We start from the raw sequence: 22,518 nt of genomic DNA on the forward strand, positions 1-22,518 counted from the left end.
TGCAGCTGATGCCCAGGGAGCCAACTGTAACTGACACCTGGGAGCAGGGAGGCACTGCCACACTGCAAAGAGTCTGCCAGGCAGCAACCCAGGGCCAGCCTGGCTTCAGCTGGGGTACAGCAAACCCTGAGCTAGGATGACAGCCAGGGGCACCTTCTACCATTGTGCTGCCCACACTGGTTCCAGCAGAATCACAGAACGCTTTGAGTTTACCTTTAAAGCTCATCCAGACCAAGCCCCTGCAGCCAGCAGGGACAGCTGCAACCAGAGCAGGTTGCTCAGAGCCCCAAACAACCTGAGCTGGGATGGTGCCAGGGATGGGGCAGCTCCCAGCTCTCTGGGCAACCTGGGACAGGATCTCACCATTCTCATGGTACAAACATTTCTCCTCTCCCTCCAGTCTGAATCTCCCTCTCTCAGTTCAAACCATCAGCCCTTGTCCTGTCACAGCAGGCCCTGCTCAAATGTCTGCCCCCAGCTTTCTGATGGTACCCTTGAAACACTGCAAGGCCACCAGAAGGTCTCCCTGGAGCCTTCTCTTCTCCAGGCTGCCCAAGCCCAAGTCTCTCAGCCTGGCCTCACAGCAGAGGGCTTCCAGCCCTGCCAGCATTGCTGTGGCCTCCTCTGGCCCTGCTCCAACAAGTTAATATCCTTCATGTGCTGAGAGCTTCAGAGCTGAATAGTAATTCAGGTTCCTCAGTGTCAGAAGCACCTTTTCAGAACCAGTGACCCAGGCTTACCTTCTCAGGCTGCTGCCCATCTGTCTCAGTTTCCATCTTTTCTTCTTCAGCTCCATCTGAGAAAAGAAATCACTGAAATATTTAGAATTGCCAGAGATGGGGCCAGAAGGTCCATTGGTCACCCTCAACATTTATGTCAGGGTTGAGTGCAACTTTCTGTTCTCTTTGTGGTGGAGTCACCATCCCTGGAGGTGTTAAAAGAAAAGCCAACAGATGTAACACTTTGAGACATGGTTTCATGGCCATGCTACTGCTGCTGGGTAGAAGGTTGGACCTGATCATCCTTGAGGTCTTTTCCAACCTTAATGATTGTCCCAACTGTGGTTTAAGGAGAACATGAAACTCCTGGAAGACCAAAAGCTCCCGACACTGACTTGAGTGCAAAGTGAAATGTTACTGTGGTTTTTCTTTCCAGCCCAACAAGCAGAATAAAACACAAACTCCCCTCTGCTCTGCTGGATTTCCCAGTTCCCATCTAGAGGGGAACCACCAAATCTCTCCCTCTGAGCTAATGCATTCACACTAACAGCAGAAAAGCGTTTTGGTTTGGTTTGTTTCCCCCAATACAGCCAACTGGATCCTGGAGATGGTTGGCAGCTCCATCATTAACCTCAATTAAGGTGCTGCCAGACTTGCAAATCCTCCTTAGCACAAGATCCCCTGAGCTGCTCTCCATGAAAGGTCTACCCAGAGACACTCCTGATCCTGGGCTGCACCAGGAGGAGTGTGGCCAGTGGGGAAAGAGAGGGCTTTCTGCCCCTTTATTCTGCTCTGACCTCACCTCCAATCCTGCCTCCAGGTCTGGTGTCCCCAGCAGAAGGACACAGAGCTGTTGGAATGAGTCCAGAGGAGGCCACAAGGATGATCCAAGGGCTGGAGCAGCTCTGCTGTGAGGCCAGGCTGAGGGAGCTGGGGGTGTGCAGCCTGCAGAGGAAAAGCCTCTGGGGGAACCTTATTGCTGCTTTCCATGACCTAAGGAATCCTGCAGGAAGGCTGTAGAGGGACTCTCCCTGAGGGTGTCTAGAGACAGGCCAAGGGGGGATGGTTTGAAGCTGAGGCAGAGCAGGGTTAGACTGGAGCTGAGGAAGAAGTTCTTCAGTACCAGGGTGATGAGACTCTGGAATAGGCTGCCCAGGGAGGCGGTGGATGCTCTCTCCCTAGAGGTGTTCAAGGCCAGGTTGGATGAGGTCTTCAGCAACCTGGGATAGTGGAAGGTGTCCTGGCCCATGGCAGGGGGGTTGGAACTGGATGATCTTCAAGGTCCTTCCAACCCAAACCATTGTACAAATCTTTGAGTCTGAACTGGGCAATGAAGAAATCAAAGGAATTGGCCCAGAAGTGCAGGCCCCTGGCAGGTGTCCCTAGCCAGAGCTCCCACTCAGGCCCTCCAGCAAGTGACAGGAGAGGGACAGGTATGCCAGGGGAGGTTCAGGTTGGAGATGGGGAACAATTTCTTCCCAGGAAGGGTTCTCAGGGATTGGAAGAGGCTGCCCATGGAGCTGGTGGAGTCCCCTCCCTGGAGCTCTTCAAAAGCCACATGGGTGTGGTGCTGAGGGATGTGGTGCAGTGGCAGTGGCTTAGCAGCAGTGGTGAGGTTGTGAGCTCTGGGTGAGCAGCTGCCACCTGATGATCTGAAAGGTCTCCTCAAGCTCAACAGCTGTGTGTGATTCTATGACCATTGTCCATCCTCCTGCCCCTTCCTCAGCTGTGACAATACCAGTCCTTGGGGGATGAGATGATCCAAGTCAAAGCCTAACACTTTCTTTGCCTCCTCACTGAAGAAAGCTGCACTGCAGCTCCTCAAGGGCCCAGCTGCCCCAGCTGGGTGCTCAACAAGGTGTGAGTCATGTCTGAGCACAAGAGGTGGTTGTTGGTTGGACAGCAAGCTAGAAAAGCCCAGGAGTTAACCAGCTGAAGGCTAGACCCAAAACCTAGCCCCAGACAAGTGAGGAAGCTGAGGCTGAGTGACCTCCCCTCCTGGCAGTGCTGGGGGTGCTCAGCTCCCAGTTCTTTGGGGAGCATCTTCTACCTGATGCTCTGGAACACTAGAGCTGAGTTGCACCTTCAGTGCTGATGCTTTGGGTGAGCTCCTACTCCTGCCCAGAGGCTTCAGGCACTGTTTCAAGAGGTGCAAGGCTCCCCATGAAGCCACCAGTTCGGTGCTCTGGGCAATTTCCTGGACTCCTCCAGGAGGTGGAGCCTCAGCCTTACACCATGCCCTGAAGCTGCAGAGGAGTCCCACAAGACTGGCTTCAAGCCAATGTTCTCACACTGCAGCCACGAAGAAGTTCCTCCTGGAAAAAGAGAAGCCTGCCAAGCATGTGCCCAGGAGAAGAGCTCTCCCCAGGCAGCTCACCCACACCACTGCAGCCTCTGGGTCCCAGCTGGTCATCTCAAACCTCCCTCTAGAGCCTGGCCAAAGGAGCCTTCCCCTCCTCAGAGGAGAAAACACAAGGAGGCATTTGGGAAATAGTCATCATAAGCTGCAAGAAGAGAAGACAGACACTTGGGACACTTGACAGCTTCTCCCAGTGCCATGGATGTGTGGATCCAGGCAGCACCTACCACCTCTGCACCTTCCTATTTAGAACTCAAACCACCTCCAGCCCCCCTAAAAACCTGACCTTGACCCCAAGCACCTTCAGAGTGCCCTACCACCAACCAGGAGACAGCCTTAGCTTCAGCCTCCCAGCCCACCACTATGTGCTCCTGCTGCCTGGGGTTTTGGCTGAGCTCCTCAGGCTTCTAAGCTCTTATTTACTGTCTGGTTGGCATTCAAACAGTGATTACAGAGAGCTAAGGAGCTCTGCCAAAGCACAGCTAGGAGGCCCTGAGCTGCAGATTGCTTTTGGAGTGCCAGCTGATCAGTTATCATCCCATCCAGCTTCAGCATCTACAGCAGAAGATGAGAGAGGAGCCTCCCAGGGAGGGCAAAATGAGGAAGGAACAGGAAATAAAAATAAGAATAATCAAAATAAAAATTCCCCCGGTGCAGGAGCTAAGAGGAGTGAGTGTTTTAGCAGTGCTTGGGAGACACAGAATCACAGAATGCACTGGGTTGAGGGGACCTTTAAAGATCATCTGGTCCAACCCCCCCTGCAGTCAGCAGGGACATCCCCAACAAGACCAGGCTGCTCAGAGCCTCATCAAGCCTGACCCTGAATGTCTCCAGGGATGCTAAATCCTTGTTTTATCCACTCACTTATTCATTTACAAAGCATTTAAGGTGTCCCTACTAATGGTAGTAAACATCTGAGATAAGAGGATAACAAGAAGCACATTGATGGAGAACACCATGAAGGTGTCTGAACATTGTACTGACTCCTTCCTGGGGTTCTGCACATGACTGTGGGAAATCCAAGGAATCCCAGTTTGTGTGCAGCACCCAGCTGGGCTGCAAGAATGGAGCACAGGGAAGTGCCAGCACAGCCCCATGCTCCCTGTTCAGGATCTTAGTTTCTGTTCTGGGCAATAACATTGTCCACATCTGGAGGACTGGGGCCACTTCTGGGCTCCCCAGGTCAAGAGAGACAGGGAACTGCTGGAGAGAGTCCAGTGGAGGCTGGGAAGCTGCTGAGGGGCCTGGAGCAGCTCTGTGAGGAGCAAAGGCTGAGAGCCCTGGGGCTGAGAGCCTGGAGGAGAGCAGCCCCAGAGGGGAGCTGAGCAATGCTCAGCAAGAGCTAAAGGGAGCATGGGGGGCAAGAGGCTGGGGCCAGACTCTGCTCAGTGGTGCCCAGGGACAGCACAAGGGGCAAGGGGCAGAAACTGGAACCCAGGAGGTTCCTTCTGAACAGGAGGAGAAAGTTCTTTGGGGTGAGGGTGCTGGAGGCCTGTCCCAGGCTGCCCAGAGAGGTTGTGGAGTCTCCTTGTGTGGAGAGATTCCAAACCCCCCTGGGCATTGTGCTCCTGGGCAAGCTGCTGTGGGTGCCCTGCTGGAGCAGGGGTTGGACTGGCTGAGCTCCAGAGGTCCCTTCCAACCCAACCCCCACCATGGTGGGATTCTGTTTTGCAAGACAATCTAAGGAGCACTAAGGAAGGAGCTTATGCTGTCCAACAGAAGCTGCCAGACCAAACTGCTGGTGTAAAGCCCCCGATCCACCTCTAAGCTTCTGAAGACATCAGCTGGTGGAGGGCAGGGGGGTTCATCTTCACCAGTCCTCACTGGATGGCAATTCCCCTATGCTCCAGCAAAGGAGGAGAGGTGTATAAAGTGCTCTGCTCCAGCAGCACCCACTCTGTGGAGAAGTTTCCACAGAAGTCCCTTCCACCTCTAATCAACCTCCAGTGCAAGGCCTGATGGACAGCTGAGAACTCTACTGACCTGCAGTGTCTGCCACCACAGCTCCATTTCTGGAGACTGGGGCCAAACCTCCTCACAAGTTTCCTCTTCAGAGTTAGCTTTTGGTGTACTACTAATGTCAAGGGGAATCTCTCAGTGAGGTTTTGTCAGACAGCTACTGCAAGCCTAGAAGGAGAGCTCCAAACTGGGCTTCAAATTGTCCTCCTTCCCCCAGCTGAAAGAGAAGAGCTTCACAGAGACAGCTCCTTCTTCTCCTTTAGGGACAAAGAGTGGAGACACAGCTGAGGATCTTCCACTCAACCAACTCTAGTGTGAGCTCACGGTCTCAAGCACACTTAAGAGCTGGAAGACACAAAACTTCATTCTGCTGCAGCTTAACTCCAACTCTCAGAACTTCAAGGTTCCAAGTACTAGGAGACAGCATAGTTGAGAGGCAAACCCGTCTGTGATGTCCCAGAAAACACTCCACAGTGAACCAAGGGGAGAGGAGGAGAAGTTGTTCTGAAATTCTGCCTCCAGTTCTGAAGTTCTGCTTCCTACAGGACTCTAAGTTAAGTGGAACAGGGCAACAAAGCTCTGGTCTGAGGACAATCTGCATGGTGTGGGGTGGAAGGGACCTCTGGAGCTCATCCAGTCCAGCCTCCTGCTAAAGCAGGGCACCCACAGCAGCTTGCCCAGCATCCAGATGAGTTTGGAATGGGTTGCCCAGATGGATTTGGAGTATGTCCGGTGAAGGAGACTCCTTCCCACTCAGCCTTCAGAGACTCTTTCCTCCAAGACAAGAGCACACTGAGCACCTCACCACCAGGAAGGCTGGGGAGGGACTGTTCAGAAGGGCCTGGAGCAACTGGACAAGGGGCAGTGGGCTGAAACTGGAGCAGGGCAGAGTTAGGTTGGACATCAGGAAGCAGTTCTGCACAGTGAGAGTGGGGAGACACTGGAACAGGCTGCCCAGGGATGTGGTTCAGGCCCCATCCCTGGAGACATTCAGATCAGACTGGATGTGGCCCTGGGCAGTCTGATCTAGCTGGAGGTGTCCCTGCTGCCTGCAGGGGGGTTGGACAAGATGCCCTTGGAGGGTCTCTTCCAATCCACTGCAATCCATGAACCCTGTCCTTGGCCTCCCCCCGCCATCAGAATCCACCTGAGGGACACTGTGCAACACAAAATGTTCCTCTCTGTCAGAGAGGGACACATTCAGCTGCAAGGAGAGTCACAAGGTAGTTGTGTGTGACAAAGATGACTGCAAACATCCTGATTTGACTCAGGCTTTCTGGTCCTGGCTGCAGACTGAGATGTTGTCCTCAAATTAGGATGACAACTGGAGGCAGGTTGTAGGCAATGCCTTTTGAACACTGCTTGCTCCTATTAGCTACCACGCCTTGATCTGTGGTGACAGCACAAGGGCTCTGCAGCTCCCACTGCCATCAGCCAACCTCTGCTTGTGGCCAAGGAGGGCACCAGGCTGAAGGATTCCCTGCACCACAGGAATAAGAAAATCAGAGCTCTCCATGATTTGGTTTATAGAATGGCAGAATGGTTTGGGTTGGAAGGGATCATCCAGTTCCAAGCCCCCTGCCATGGGCAGGGACACCTCCCACTAGCCTCATCCAACCTGGCCTTGGACACCTCCAAGCTTGGAGTCTCCACAACTTCTCACTTCCAGTGCCTCACAGGGACAAATTTCTTCCTCGTGTCTCACCCAAATCCATTTGCTCCTAGTTTGAAGGCATCACCCCTCATCCTGTCTCTCCATGCCTTCAGCAAAAATCCCTCTCCTGGAGCCCCCTTCAGATCCTGGCAGGCTGCTGTAAGGTCTCCCTGGAGCCTTCTCTTCTCCAGGCTGACCAAGCCCAACTCTCTCAGCCTGGATGATCTTTGAGGTCCCTTCCAGCCCAAAGGGCTCTGTGGATCTATGATCTGCTCCAGGCACACTTCGCTTTTTGCATTCCACATCTTCTGCACTTCTCCAACATTAAGATGTTAAAAACCCTTATGGAGCTGTGATAGGATTTTAACTGAACTTTACTTACAGTGCGGAGCCCCAAGGAGGCATTTTGAGGTTCTCCAGAGTGAAGTCTGGATACAAAATTCCAGCACAGCTCTGTTTCAGCAGCTGCCCAGCCCAACACTACACATGGACATCCCAAACACACCTCTGCCAGGACAGGCTATGGATTCCCCAGTGCCCCCCAGTGCAAAGCTGGTTTGGAGCTGGAAGGCACTGCAGATTGTGGAGTGACCCAGTTCACTCCTGCTGAGCAGCTCCCCCAGGGAGAACCATCTGCTCTTGTCCTAATTTATTCCATTAGTCACAGCCCAATGCCAATGCCATTAACTCTAAGAGGACAGTGCTGCTTCCAGGCCTCACCACCACACAGCTCATTCCAAAGAGTGGTGGCATGGGCCACCTGCTCTCCAGCTCCACAGGTCCCATGACAGGAACTTCCTGCTCTTCTCCAGGCTCTCAGCCTTTGCTCCTCACAGAGCTGCTCCAGGCCCCTCAGCAGCTGCTGTCTCCTGCTTGAGACTCTCTCCAGCAGTTGTATCTCTTGAACTGGGGAGTCCACAACTGGATCAGAAGTGGCCTCATACCTGCTGCCCACATACCTCTTCACCCCATCCCAGGAGACCATTTGCCTTCTTGGCCACGAGGGCAGAGTGCTGGCTCATGGGGAATTTGCTGTCCCTCAGCACTGCCAGGTCCTCTCCTCAGGGCTGCCTTCCAGCCCCTCAGCTGTACTGGTGCAGGTGGTTATTCCTCCCCAGAGGCTGCTTACTAGAAGCTGTGTCAGAACTCTGTAGACTCAGCAGCAGCTGAAAGGGCCAACAACCCCAAGTTTGCTTTATCCTGAGTAGCAAGGCAGCATCCTCCAACCACCCCAACCACCACAGAATCAGCAGGAGATCTTCTGCTCTGCTATTTCCCCCTTGGCTCAACTCTTTGCATCCCAAGCAAAGGCATTTTCCATGAGCTAAGAACCCTAATGTTAGTCCCAGATTCCTTCATTCAGTGCCAGGTGTCCCAGTCCTGCAGCAAGCAGGAGGAGGATGACCAGGCTCTCTCCTCACCTTGATGGAGGTGAACCTGTCCCTCAGAAAACACCTGAAGAACCTCATCTGTGGAAATTCATAGAATGGTTTGGGTTGGAAGGGATCTTAAAGATCCAACCTTCTGCCATTGGCAAGGACACGTCCCACCAGAGCAGGCTGCTCAAGGCCCTGTCCCAAGTGGCCTTGAACACCTCCAGGGAGGACTCCAGAACAGGTTTCCTGCACTTTGAGGGACAACTTACCCATTTTCTCTGGCTCATCTGGACCAGTTCCAGCAATACAGCTGCTCTCCAGCCCATAGGTTGGATCCACCTTCCCAGAGGCTCTTGCTGCTTCTTGGACTTTCTTGACATGAGCTTCAACGAGCTCCAGGGGCACCTCCTCTCTGACTCGAGAAAACTCCTCTGGGGAAGACAAGACACAAAATGTTCCTCCTGGCAGGGGTCTACAGCAAACTAACTTATGATCTTCTCTGCTTGAGGCTCAGGCCAACCCCCTGAGGAACTGAATTCTGAACTCTCTCAGGTCCTTCTTTTCACACCAGGTGGTGATTTTCTCCTCCTATTTATAGGAAATTAGGGTTTTTACATGGAAAAAAGCAAAGGGAAGGATTCCATCAGGACTGTTAAAAGACCAACCTGGGCTAGTGGGAGATGTCCCTACCCATGGCAAGAGAATTTCATTCAAGAGAACAGGGAAATGGGAATTTGAGCACTGGGCACTCACCCATGGCAGAGGGAACCCCAGGAAGGCTCCAGGCTGGAGGCAGAGGGGCTGGAAACTGCCTGGTGGGAAAGGACCTGGAGGGGTTGGTGACAGCAGCTGGAGATGAGCCAGGGGGTGCCCAGGTGGGCAAGAAGGGCACCAGCAGCCTGGCCTGGAGCAGCAGTGGTGTGGCCAGCAGCAGCAGGGCAGGGATTGTCCTCCTGAACTGGGCACTGGTGAGGCTACAGCTCAAATCCTGAGGTCAGGTTTGGGCCTCTCACTCCAACAAGGACATTGAGGGGTGGAGCAGGAGCAGGGAAAGGCAATGAAGATGGGGAAGGGTCTGGCAAACAGGGCTGGGGAAGAGCAGCTGAGGGAGCTGGGGGTATTCAGGCTGGAGAAGAGGAGGCTGAGGGGAGACCTTCTGGCTCCCTACAGCTCCCTGAAAAGGAGGCTGGAGCCAGGTAGGGGTTGGTCTCTTCTCTCAAGGAAGAACGGGCAGAATAAGAGGAAACAACCTTGAGATAACCCAGGGGAGGTTCAGGTTGGACAATTTCTTGTCCTTGAGGGTTGTCAACGCCTGTCCCAGGCTGCCCAGGGCAGTGGTGCAGTCCCCATCCTTAGAGGAGTTTCAGAGCCATGGAGCTGTGGTGCTGAGGGCCATGGTTTGGTGGTGCTCTGGCAGTGCAGGGTCAATGTTTGGACTCCATGACCTTAAAGGTCTCTTCCAGCCTAAATGGATCTAAGGGCAGTGGTCAGAGTGGCACCAACAACCAGGTGGTGCCTGCAAAGACTGTTAGTGGTCAGAGAAGCACTACCCAAGCCATCTTTAGCCACCCAGTGCCCTTGAAGAGCCTCTCTGCCTTGCCTGCAACCTGGCAGCTTCCCTGACAGAGACAGAGCCAAGACACACACCCAGGGCTGCCTTAGCTGCAGCTGATGCCACCCGGGGGTCCACCACCGATGCCAGGAAAGCCACAGTGCTCATCACAGGGTTGCCAGACTGGCTGAAGGGCACAGGTTGGTAGGCCAGGGGGCCCAGGGAGGCATCTGAGTTCTCCAGGTAGGGGTCTTCGATGGGCAGCCTCAGGAAGTGGAGGATGCACTCATCCTGGGTCCGGCTCCCCACGTGCTCCGAGACTTTGTTCCAGTCATCCTTGTACATCTCCAGGGCCTGCAAGAGACAAAGGTCACTGTTTATGTGGCCTTCTGGTGGCCTTTCAGTGCTTGAAGAAGCTGATCAGAAGGTGGAATGGAAGGAACCCAGGACAGGCTGCACTGGACAGCCTGCTCCACACCACAGCAACCCACAGCTCCGACCTGGCCTCCTGACCTCTGCCTCATCTTGCCTAAGGAAGCTGTCCCCTCCCTGAAGACATACCAGGCCAGGTTGGACAAGGCCTTGAGCAACCTGGCCTGGTGGAAGGTGTCCCTACCCATGGCTGAGGGTGGGAACTAGATGATCTTGAAGGTCTCTTCCAACCTAAACCATTCAATGATTCACCTTCTCCATGCATGAAGCTGTTGGAGCAGGGCCAGAGGAGGCCACAGCAATGCTGGCAGGGCTGGAAGCCTTCTGCTGTGAGGTCAGGCTGAGAGACTTGGGCTTGGGCAGCCTGGAGAAGGAAAGGCTCCAGGGAGACCTTACAGAAGCCTGCCAGGATTTGAAGGAGGCTCCACAAGAGCTGGAGAGGGACTTTTGATGAAGGCACGGAGAGACAGGATGAGGGGTGATGGCTTCAAACTGGAAGCAGCTGGATTTAGATGAGACTTGAGAAAGAAATTCTTCCCTGTGAGGGTGATGAGGCACTGGAACAGAGAAGTTGTGGAGACTCCAAGCCTGGAGGCATCCAAGGCCAGGTTAGATGAGGCCTTGAGCAACCTGGGCTAGTGGGAGGTGTCCCTGCCCATGGCAGGGAGCTTGGAACTGGATGGGCTTGAAGATGCCTCCCAAGCCAACCCATTCTGATTCACAAGAAGGAGAAAGCACTCAGCTCACCAGGCCACACCCAGGAACAAACACCTACTCAACATTCAGCCTTCACTCCACCCTCCCTACCTGTCCCCACTGACCCATCCTGCATCTCAACAGCTCATGAGATCAGCTCTGATCTCTGCGGCCCTGCAAGCTTTGCTCCTCTGCTTGTCGTTCAGCTGTGAGACAGAGGAGCTCTCCCAAGAGCTGTCCTTGCTATTAATAGCTGGCAAATGCACTTAGGCAGGCAAGAATAGAGCTAGGCAGCAGCAGCAGTGGCAGGGAGGATAATTCTGGGAGGAAGATGGTCTTTCCTCCCCCCAATTTATTCAGTCAACAGGCAGAAGGACAATAATTATTTTAGATAAGATTCATCCTCTGGAATTTCCACTGCAGAGATGTTTGCCCAAAGCTACCCTGAGGATTTAATTGGACTGAGTTGGCTCATTAGAGCTCAGTACTTATGCTTGAACTGAGATCCTCTGCACTGATTTATTCAGAGGTTAAATCCACCAAGAATGAAGAACAAAACCATTATTAATTTAAACTCACATTAAAGCAAACTCCACTCTCCAGGCTTAGGAGAGGGGGGGGTGATTTTGTTCTTCAGGATGAAGAATCTGTCACCTGCATTGTTTCATTACCTTACTGCTTGTTTTGTGTGACCAGAAGAGGCTGAGGGACCTGGGGTTGTTGAAAAAGAGGCTGAGGGGAGACCTTCTGGCTCTCTGGAAAAGTACCTGGGTAGGGTTGGTCAACAGCAGCTGGAGATGAGCACATGGCTGTGTCTGTGGTGGGATTTGAGCCCTTGGTGTCCCTTGGGAAGGGGCCATGCAACACATGGCTGTGTCTGTGCCATTTCACCCCCCAGTGTCCCACTGGAAGGGGCCATGGGGCTCATGGAGCACAAGGTTGCTGTGGCAGCTGCTTGGCCGCTCCCTGCCATGGAGGGGGCAGAGAACGAATTTGACAGAGCTGCAGGGGAGCTGGCAGGGACTGGGCTGGGTTTGGAATCTCTCCACACAAGAAGACTCCGCAACCTCTCTGGGCAGCCTGGGACAAGACTCCAGCACCCTCACACCAAAAAAAGTTTCTCTTCCTGTTCAGAATCTTCAGGCACATGGAGCTCCTCTAGCCCACAGATTTTGGCGTAATTTTTTTTAGTGCTTTCTGGTAGCTGTGATGGTCAAATAAAGAGAAAGAGCTTGGAGGGAGAGCTGCAACCTGAAACCAGTTCAAATCCATGAGCACACAAAGGCAGCCTTGTGCCCACAGATACTCGACCATCCTCCTCCTCTAGCTACATCTCTTGGGTCTCAAGAGACTGCTATCCCCTAGGAACTCCACTTTGCTACCCCAGTTTGTTTCAGCATGCAGCTGGTATCTAACTCCACTCCCAAACCATTCCCAAGCTACATGGAGACTTTTTAAAGCCTGGACCATCCTGCATGTTTTGGTTCCCAAGCCCCCACCCTTCCAGGAACTTACTTCTAACAGCAGTAGTGTCTCTTGTTCTGTCCATTCTCTGCCAGCACTTGCACCTTTACTCTAGAAAAGAGAGGAGGACCACAGTGAGATGCAGGTTTCTTTGCACAGAGCTTTGGGAAAGGGCATTAAGAAGGAAAGGAGAAGTAGTAGTGGTGTGATTGTGAGCAGCTGGACTTGATGACCTCAAAGGTCTCTTCCAGCCTCAACAGCTCTATGATTCAAAGTTATTTCATCCACTCAAAAGCGTAACTGCCACAACCTCCTACTCCAGCTGACCACCCAAGCCCTGCTTATCTCCTACACTGCTTTGGGTCATTTGATTTGTTCAGGGCACGTTCCTGCAGTCTCTGGGGAAGCTGAAGGTTCCAGGTCCCACCTTCCCAACACACCTAGAGGAAAACCTTCAACTCCTCTTTGATTCCAAACTAAAGCAGAGTGACCTGGTACCCCATTCCCCTGGCTCCCTTTGCTTGCAGACACAGCAAACATCAAGCCAAGAATAGAGTCATCTGCACAAAGCTCTACAGCTGACACCAAAGACAGAAGAGAAGCTCCAACCCCCTCAGCAGCTGCTCTGCAGCTGAAGGAAGCTGTTTTTCCTCAGGGAGAAGGCACCACTCAGTTCAGGCACACCTGGGATTCTCTCAGCTTCAAGGGCACTTTTCTCCCCAGAGCAGAGCTTCTGGCAACCTAACCTGAGCTGCCACCAAAGCTGTGCTTCCAAGGCAGACTGGGAGCTGTGAGGGTCAAACAAAGAGAGATGGCTTGGAGGGAGAGCTGCAACCTGTAACCACAAGGTGCAAGTTGGTCCAGAAAGAAGTTCATCTTTCTAAAAGTTCATCAGGAACTCAGTAAAATCTGCACAAGTGAGCTGAGCTCCCTGAAAACAGTGATCACAGCAAGAGAGCTGCCTGCTCAGACATCACTTGCTCCAAGGGTTGCTGCTCCCCAGCCTACATCTCAGGGTTAACTCCTGAGACTTGCTACAAGTGGTGAAATCTTCTCCTTTCCAGACCTTGGGACACCCTAAACCACTACATCTCAACCCCAAAAGCAGCCTGCCCCTGCTTGTGACCTTATCTCCACTGGATGTCTGTGCGCAGGACCACAGCAGATGGAGAAGGGTGGTGAGGAAAAGCAGATCCATCCTGTCTCAAGATGAATGACTCAAAAGTGAGTCACCCAGCAGCTGAGCAGTTCTCTGCTCCCCACAGCCAAGAAAGCAGTTGCCACACAGAATGAAAAGGGAAATCAACTCCTGGAAAACAAATCTGCTCGAGCTCTTCCCCTGTAAACAGATTCATCAGCTGGGTGAGCTTCTCTCTGCCTCATCTGGGTGGAGAAGTCACTCCATGGAAGGTGCTCACCAGTCAGCTGGTGTTGCTGGAGGATCTCCAAGCACTGTCAGGTGCACAGACAGGTCTCAGGCAGCAGGGGATGGAATTGCCAACATCACTGCAGTGGTATCTCAAAACTATCACCACATGACTTCTGATAAGGGCTTGTGGTGATAAGCCAAGGGGCAGAACTGGAGCAGGATAGGTTCAAGTTGGACATTAGGAAGAAGTTCTTTACTCTGAGGGTGGTGAGACACTGGAATGGGTTGCCCAGAAAGGTTGTGGAAGCCTCCTGCCTGGAGGTGTTTAAGCCCAGGCTGGATGTGGCTCTAGTGGGAGATGTCCCTGCCCATGGGAGGGGGCTGGAACTGGATGAGCTTTAAGGTCCTTTCCAACCCAACCCATTCTACAGCTTTATGAAACTTGAACTGCCCAGCACAATCCATTGCAGTGCCAGTGCTACAACATCCCCTGCTCAGGTTTTGGGACATCATCTGTGTTGGAAGGGACCTTCAAGATCATCCAGTTCCAACCCCCTCCCATGGGCAGGGACCCCTCCCACCAGCCCAGGTTGCTCAAGGTCTTGTCCAGCTGGGCCTTGAACACCTCCAGGCAGGAGGCAGCAACAACCTCCCTGAACAACTTGTGCCAGTGCCTCCCCAGCCCCACTGTAAAGAATTTCTTCCTCATCTCCAGTTTAAATCTCCTCTCAAGCTTCACCACCATGTATCTTAGTGTCCTACAGAGACAGAAGAAACCTAAAACAAGACTGGAAGAGTAACAGAAGTCATCTCAATGCCATCTCATGGAGAAAAAGCTGCATGGAAGGTGCAGGGGAACAAAACTGACTCCCAGCAGACTTGCCTTTGCTAAAGTCTTCTTGGAGTAAATGTCTGTGCGAAGTCCAAAGTTCTGCAGGTCTGTTGGCTTCTCTTTGTTTTTCTCAGGGAAACTCAACATCTGCTGAGCAGCTGGAACCTGTCAGGAGGCACCACAAGAGAAAGCTGAGAGAGGCAGGAACTGAAGGTCAGTCAAGGATTTCAGACCAACATTAAGGAGAACACAGACTGAAGGAAGAAGTTGGAAGCTTGCAGAGATGACTTCATATCACCTACAAACTGGGGATTTGATGGAGAGAGTCCAACTACCTGAAACTCTCAGCCTAGATGGACAACAAAGACCATAATGTTAGAATTGCTTTGGTTGGAAGAGACCTTTAAGATCATCAGGTCCAACCATGAGCCAGAACTACCAGGTCACCACCAAACCATGGCCCTCAGCACCACATCTCCAAGGCTTTGAAACACTGCCAGGGATGGGGACTCTACCACTGCCCTGGGCAGCCTGGGACAGGCCTTGACGGGCAAGAAATTCAAGGGCAAGAAATTGTTCCTCATGTCCAACCTGAGGACAACTCAGGTTGGGGCAACTTGAGGCCGTTTCCTCTGGTCCTATCACTTGTTCCTTGGGAGAAGAGCCCAACCCCCACCTGGCTCCAGCCTCCTTTCAGGGAGTTGCAGAGAGCCAGAAGGTTTCCCCTCAGCCTCCTTTTCTCCAGGCTCAACACCCCCAGGTCCCTCAGCTGCTCCTCCCCAGCCCTGTTCTCCAGACCCTTCCCCAGCTCTGTTGCCCCTCTCTGGCCCTGCTCTATCTCCTCAATGTCCTTCTTGGAGTGAGAGGCCCAAAACTGACTCCAGGATTGGAGGTGTGGCCTCCCCAGTGCCCAGTCCATAGGGACAATCCCTGCCCTGCTCCTGCTGGCCACACCACTGCTGATCCAAGCCAGGCTGCTGGTGCCCTTCTTGCCCACCTGGTTGTTCTGTGACTGCAAAGTTTGAGCTCCAGCCCCTCAACGTCCTTGGAGTGAGAGGCCTAAAACTGACCCCAGTCTTCAAGGTATGGCCTAAGGAAAGGAACATTTCACTCTACCAACAGGAGAGGTGACCCTGGCTAGAGCAAAGGCCAAGCCAGGTTGCTGTGGCTTGTGGGGCTCACCTGGGGAGTACGGATATGGAGAGGCATGAGTCCTGAGGGGGTGTCAGCCAGCACGTTGAAGTGAGGGGTTGGGGGAGGGCCCATGGCCATGGGACGACTTTCTGGATCCACCTGGTAGTTAATGAGCCCCCACTGCTCCAGAAAAGCATGGACCCTATGAACCAACACAACAAATTAGAGCCTGAAGCCTTGCTTGTGCCTGACACTGCAGAAAGGAGACAGTGAAGAAGGGAGCTTGGCTCTCCAGAACCTTCTGCAGGCCTTCAGTCATCAGGAACAGCAAGAAACATCAGCCAGCAGGAGCTCTGTGTGGACTCAGCACTGCTTTGGTTGTAGGTGATAGGAAATCAATTAACTGAGGATAAAGGCAAAGCTAAACCAGGGCTGCATGCATGGTATCTGCAGACCATGCATGGATTGACTGGGAGGCTGCACAGCCCTGGACTTGCTTCCCTCATCTATCTGTAACTGTTCTTCACTCAGTCTACATTTAGCAAGTCCCAAAGTTCTCAGGCTCTGCTGCACCTGGGGGTTGGTGAAACAGCACTGACAGAACCATAGCAAAATGGGAGAGTCTGAAGGAAACTCCATCTGCCTCAGGAGCAGGACTGAAATAACCACACAGTTAAGAACCAAACTCTGTAGAACTGTAAAATTGTTTGGGTTGGAAAAGATCTTCAAGACCATCAGGTCCAACTATCAACCCAACACCACCATGGCCATCAAACCATGTCCCCAAGAGCACCTGCAGGGATGGTGACTCTACCACCTCCCTGGGTGGCCTGCTGCAACTCCTGAGCAGCAGGCATGGCTCAGAACAGACAGAAGATGACTAACGAGCAGAAAGCAGCTTGGTCAGCCACTGAGCAGCGGCACGATGGGCACTGCCCACACCTCTGCTGCCCCCCCTGGAGCAGCCCCCTTTCTAACACAGGTGCTGTGGGGTCAGTGAAGGCAGCAGAGGCAGAGTGCTTACCTCATGACAGCACAGACATCTCCAGTGAGGTTCCTCCTGCAGGCAGTGCTGGTGAGGTACTCCTGGGGGTTGAGGCGGTAGGTGTCGATCATGAAGTTGCGGTAAGCCAGGTATCTGCAGGTATCAACCCAGAGGCACCTCGTGGGCATGGATGGCCACACAGCCCTGCAGCATTAGCTTCCCAAGCCAAACACCCCAGAAAGACACTCACAATCCCTGAATCCCAGCATGGCAGGGTAGGAAGGGACCTCCGGAGCTCAGCCAGTCCAACCCCCTGCTAAAGCAGGGCACCCACAGCAGCTTGCCCAGGACCCAGATGAGTTTGGAAGAGGTTGTCAGGATGGGTTTGGAATCTCTCCAGAGAAGGAGACTCCTTCCCACTCACCCTTTAAAGAATCTTTCCTCCAAGACAAGAGCACATTGAGCACCTCACCACCAGGAAGGCTGGGGAGGGACTGTTTAGAGGGGACCTCATCAATGCTGATCAATAACTGTTAGGAAGATGCCACCAGGCTTTGTTCTGTGGTACCCAGGGACAGGACAAGAGGCAGTGGGCACAAACTTGGACATGAGAAGTTCCATCCAAACATGAGGAGAAACTTTTTTAAAGGGTGTCAGAGCCCTGCCCAGAGAGGTGGTGAAATGTCCATCTCTGGCAGCATTCCTCTGAAGCCTTCTTTAGGTGACTCTCCTTTAGCAAGGGGATTGGACTGGATGATCTCCAGAGGCCCCTTCCAACCCCTACCATTCTGTGATTCTTGTGATGCAACAGCTCCAGCTGCCTGATTTAAATCCCACAACCAACACAGCCCCCTCTCAGGTCTGGGCGGAGTCATCCTGAAACCCTCAGCCTGGCACTTTCAGAATTGCCCATCAGCTGTTCATGCAGCCATGAAATCAGCACAGATTAGTGTGCAAAATCCATCCCATAGTCTGCCAGCAGCCTGCAGCAAGCTGGGGGATGGCTGCTTACACATGCAGCTCCCCAGCCTCCAAAACACAGCATGGCAGGAGGAAAGAGGGAACAAAGAGCCAGCCCCAGCCTCAGTCAGCCTGAGCCTGCAGCCCTATCCCACAGGTTCCTCCTGCAAGTGGCAGCCCAAGAACAGTCAAGCCAGGGCTGACAACCTTCAGAGGGCCCTTCCAGCTGGATCTCCTGCAATGCCACCAAGTGCAGCATAGGTCCTTGCTCAGCCTGCTCTTAGCACCTAAAGACTGCTGGGGAGGATGGGCTGCTGGAGGGTTCCCTCCTTCCACCACTGCCTTCAGTTCAGCCCTATCAGCTGCAACTGGTTGTCCTCAGCCCTCCTTTTCCCACCATCAGGATGGCTTCAGCTCCTCCATCCCCATCCAAATACTTAAGGGGTGGGTGGCAGGAAGATGAGGCCAGACTTCTCAGGTCCCCAGGGACAGGACAAGAGCTAAAGGGCATAAACTTGAACAGAGGAAGTTCCACCTAAAACATGAGGAGGAACTTCTTTGAGGCTGCCCAGAGAGGTGGTGGAGTCTTCATCTCTGGAGACATTGAAGGCCCACCTGGATGTGATCCTGTGTGGCTTCCTCTAGGTGACCCTGCTCTGGCAGAGGGGTTGGACTCAACGACCTCCAGGGGTCCCTTCCACCCCTACCATTTTGTGCTGCCATGCATGTGTAAATAGAAGGATTATGAAGTTCCGCCAGGATCAGGGAAACTTTCAGGTATCTTTGGAAGGTGGTCATGTCTTTTACCATGGTGAAGAATTTGTTCTGGTATTACCTGGGAGAAATGAGTTTTCTTTTTCCTGGACAACCCCTTGTAGCTAGTGCTGGGATGTGTGAATGTTCACCTCTGCTACACGACAGTGCAGACATGATCCAGCCACCAGCTGTGGTTCTGCAGCAGCTCTGTCCCCCTGTCATGCCCCTACAGACACTCTGCTCATAACATCAATCACAGAATTGTTTCAGATGGAAGAGATCTTCCAGATCACCCAGTCCAACCTCCAACCCCACACCACCATGGCCATTAGACCATGTCCCAAAGTGCCATGGCCACACGTTTCATGAACACCTCCAGGGATGCTGACTCCACCACCTCCCTGGGCAGCCTATAGCTGAAGTGGCCACAGGAGTCATGCCACAGGAGCCATGCCACAGGATGCTCCTTCATCTTGCACGCTCTGTGTCTGTAGTTAGCCTTCACTTACATTTCTGGAGTCTTGGACTTGTTTTTCCCATTGAAGAACTCCGGCAGAGCACGACGTTCAATCACGTGAATGCTGCAACACAAACAGATGCCAAGGGCTAAAGGACCTCAGAGCACTCCACCACCTTCTGAGGGCTCTTGGGAGGCAGAACATCCCCAGCAAGGGTTAGTGACTTGGAATTATTGTTGAGAATCCCCAGGATTGCAGCATCACCCTTTGGAATTTGCTAAAGAAGCAAACTGAGATGGTAGAGTGGAGATCTAGCCCTGGGGAGGAAGGAGGGAAGGAGGGAAGGAGGGAAGGAGGGAAGGAGGGAAGGAGGGAAGGAGGGAAGGAGGGAAGGAGGGAAGGAGGGAAGGAGGGAGGAGGGAAGGAGGGAAGGAGGGAAGGAGGGAAGGAGGGAAGGAGGGAAGGAGGGAGGGAAGGAGGGAAGGAGGGAAGGAGGGAAGGAGGGAAGGAGGGAAGGAGGGAGGGAAGGAGGGAAGGAGGGAAGGAGGGAAGGAGGGAAGGAGGGAGGAGGGAAGGAGGGAAGGAGGGAAGGAGGGAGGAGGGAAGGAGGGAAGGAGGGAAGGAGGGAAGGAGGGAAGGAGGGAAGGAGGGAAGGAGGGAAGGAGGGAAGGAGGGAGGGAAGGAGGGAGGGAAGGAGGGAGGGAGGGAGGGAAGGAGGGAAGGAGGGAAGGAGGGAAGGAGGGAAGGAGGGAAGGAGGGAAGGAGGAAGGGGGAGGGAGGAGGAGGGGAGGAGGGAGGAGGAGGGGAGGAGGGAAGGAGGGAGGAGGGAGGAGGGGAGGAGGGGAGGAGGGGAGGAGGAGAAGGCTGGAGGAGGGAGGAGGAGGAGAAGGCTGGGAGGAGGAGGAGGGAGGAGGAGGGAGGAGGGAGGAGGAGGAGCAGGCTGGAGGAGGAGGAGGAGGAGCAGGCTTGGAGGAGGGGAGGAGGAGCAGGCTGGAGGAGGAGGAGGAGGGAGGGAGGAGGGAGGAGGAGGAGCAGGCTTGGAGGGAGGAGGAGGGAGGAGGGAAGGAGGGAGGAGGGAGGAGGAGGAGCAGGCTGGAGGAGGGAGGAGGAGGAGCAGGCTTGGAGGAGGGGAGGAGGAGAGGTGGAGGAGGAGGAGGAGGAGCAAGCTGGAGGAGGGAGGAGGAGGAGAAGCTGGGAGGAGGAGGAGGAGGAGCAGGCTTGGAGGAGGAGGAGGAGGAGCAGGGGAGGAGGGAGGGAGGAGGAGAGGCTTGGAGGAGGGAGGAGGAGGGAGGAGGAGGAGGAGGGAGGAGGAGGGAGGAGGGAGGAGGGGAGGAGAGGGAGGAGGAGGAGGAGGAGCAGGCTTGGAGGAGGGAGGAGGGAGGGAGGAGGGAGGAGGAGGGAAGGAGGAGGAGGGGAGGAGGGAAGGAGGGAGGAGGGAGGGAGGGAGGAGGAGGGAGGAGGAGCAAGGCTTGGAGGAGGGAGGAGGAGGGAAGGAGGGGAGGAGGGAGGGAGGGGAGGAGGAAGGAGGCTGGAGGAGGGGAGGAGGGAGGGGAGGAGGAGGAGGAGGAGCAGGCTTGGAGGAGGGAGGAGGGAGGGAGGAGGGAGGAGGGAAGGAGGGGAGGAGGAGGGGAGGAGGGAGGAGGGGAGGAGGAGCAGGCTTGGAGGAGGGAGGAGGGAGGAGGAGGGAGGAGGAGGAGGAGGCAGGCTGGGGAGGGAGGAGGAGGAGCAAGCTTGGAGGAGGGGAGGAGGAGCAGGCTTGGAGGAGGAGGAGGAGGAGCAGGCTTGGAGGAGGAGGAGGAGGAGCAAGCTTGGAGGAGGGGGAGGAGGAGCAGGCTTGGAGGAGGAGGAGGAGGAGCAAGCTTGGAGGAGGAGGAGGAGGAGCAAGCTTGGAGGAGGAGGAGGAGAAGCAGGCTGGAGGAGGAGGAGGAGGAGCAGGCTTGGAGGAGGAGGGAGGAGGAGCAGGCTTGGAGGAGGAGGAGGAGGAGCAGGCTTGGAGGAGGAGGAGGAGGGAGGGAGGAGGGGAGGAGGGAGGGAGGAGGGGAGGAGGAGCAAGCTTGGAGGAGGAGGGAGGAGGAGCAGGCTTGGAGGAGGGAGGAGGAGGAGCAGGCTTGGAGGAGGGAGGAGGAGGAGCAAGGCTTGGAGGAGGGGAGGAGGAGCAGGTGGAGGAGGAGGAGGAGGAGCAGGCTGGAGGAGGGGAGGAGGGAAGGGAGGAGGAGGAGGAGGAGCAGGCTTGGAGGAGGAGGAGGGAGGAGCAGGCTTGGAGGAGGGAGGAGGAGGAGCAAGGCTTGGAGGAGGGAGGAGGAGGGAGGAGGGGAGGAGGGAGGAGGAGGGAGGAGGGAGGAGGAGGAGGAGGAGCAAGCTTGGAGGAGGAGGAGGAGGAGCAAGCTTGGAGGAGGAGGAGGAGGAGCAGGCTTGGAGGAGGGGAGGAGGAGCAGGGGAGGAGGGAGGAGGAGCAGGCTTGGAGGAGGAGGAGGAGGAGAGCTTGGAGGAGGAGGAGGAGGAGCAAGCTTGGAGGAGGAGGAGGAGGAGCAGGCTTGGAGGAGGAGGAGGAGGAGCAGGCTTGGAGGAGGAGGAGGAGGAGCAGGCTTGGAGGAGGAGGAGGAGGAGCAAGCTTGGAGGAGGAGGAGGAGGAGCAAGCTTGGAGGAGGAGGAGGAGGGAGGAGGGAGGAGGAGGGAAGAAGAGCCAGGCCTGGGGAGGGAAGGAGGGAGGGAGGGAGGGAGGAAGAGCCAGGCCTGGGAGGGAGGGGAGGAGGAAGAGCCAGGCCTGGGAGGGAAGGGGAGGGAGGGAGGAGAGCCAGGCCTGGGGAGGGAAGGAGGGAGGGAGGGAGGGAGGGAAGGAGAGCCAGGCCTGGGGAGGGAAGGAGGGAGGGAGGGAGGGAGGGACGGAGAGCCAGGCCTGGGGAGGGAAGGAGGGGGAGGGAGGGAGGGAAGAAGAGCCAGGCCTGGGGAGGGAAGGAGGGAGGGAGGGAGGGAGGAAGAGCCAGGCCTGGGGAGGGAGGGAGGGAGGGAGGGAGGAAGAGCCAGGCCTGGGGAGGGAAGGAGGGAGGGAGGGAGGGAGGAGAGCCAGGCCTGGGGAGGGAAGGAGGGAGGGAGGGAGGGAGGAAGAGCCAGGCCTGGGGAGGGAAGGAGGGAGGGAGGGAGGAAGAGCCAGATGTCTGAAATTTTCTTCCTCCTTTCCAAGCCCTGAAAACTGCCAGAAGTCAGCTCAGGAAGACTTTGAAACTGGAAAGCTGTACCTGGACATGGGCACTGGACCTAAACAAAGGGAATTTCTTGCAGCTCTCAGCTTGATTTCTGAGAACCCCACCAAAACTCCAAGGCTTCCCCCAGGTCTCCCAGCAGTTCCTTACCAGTTGTAGTCAAACCAGGATGCATAGCTGGGAATGATGATGTGGTTGGTTTGCTCTGTGACGTTATCTTCACCGGGGTCGATCGACCGACTCTGATCCCCTTTGTTGGGATCTTCATCTTCCTGTGTCATGGAGGGAACACAACTGGTAGTGGGTTGTAAGAGACACCTAACAACTCTCAGCCAACACAAGGTTGAGTTCAAAACAAGGAATTTCCAATCTTGTGCAGAATAAACCTTTTCTGACAGCCTGGGCCAGGCCTTGGCAACCCTCAAGGGCAAGAAATTGTTCCTCATGTCCAACCTAAACCTCCCCTGGGGCAACTTGAGGAAACTTTCCTCTTGTCCTGTCTCTTGCTCCTTGGGAGAAGAGACCAACCCCCACCTGGCTTGAGCCTGCTGTCAGGGAGTTGCAGACCCAGAAGGTCTCCCCTCAGCCTCAACACCCTCAGAGCCCTCAGCTG

General features: G+C 54.8%; 1 protein-coding gene and 1 non-coding gene across 2 annotated transcripts in view; both read right to left on the reverse strand.

Moving 5' to 3' along the window:
* Positions 1–22,518, reverse strand: part of SMARCC1 (SWI/SNF related, matrix associated, actin dependent regulator of chromatin subfamily c member 1) — a 50,720-nt gene that overhangs the window by 14,480 nt on the left and 13,722 nt on the right. The window contains exons 13-21 of the mRNA XM_054390172.1: positions 22,056–22,177; positions 18,757–18,828; positions 16,571–16,684; positions 15,595–15,748; positions 14,464–14,577; positions 12,263–12,322; positions 9,715–9,973; positions 8,337–8,498; positions 741–796 (exon numbers count right to left, since the gene is read on the reverse strand). Coding sequence (XP_054246147.1) covers positions 741–796; positions 8,337–8,498; positions 9,715–9,973; positions 12,263–12,322; positions 14,464–14,577; positions 15,595–15,748; positions 16,571–16,684; positions 18,757–18,828; positions 22,056–22,177 — 1,113 coding nt within the window. The remainder of the gene's footprint in view (positions 1–740; positions 797–8,336; positions 8,499–9,714; positions 9,974–12,262; positions 12,323–14,463; positions 14,578–15,594; positions 15,749–16,570; positions 16,685–18,756; positions 18,829–22,055; positions 22,178–22,518) is intronic.
* LOC128973823 (small nucleolar RNA SNORA5) lies at positions 11,619–11,754 on the reverse strand. Its single transcript, XR_008489294.1, has one exon. It is a non-coding gene; the product is annotated as a small nucleolar RNA SNORA5 (small nucleolar RNA).

The sequence above is a fragment of the Indicator indicator genome, chromosome 20 (genome assembly GCF_027791375.1).
Source record: "Indicator indicator isolate 239-I01 chromosome 20, UM_Iind_1.1, whole genome shotgun sequence".
Lineage (NCBI taxonomy): Eukaryota > Metazoa > Chordata > Aves > Piciformes > Indicatoridae > Indicator > Indicator indicator.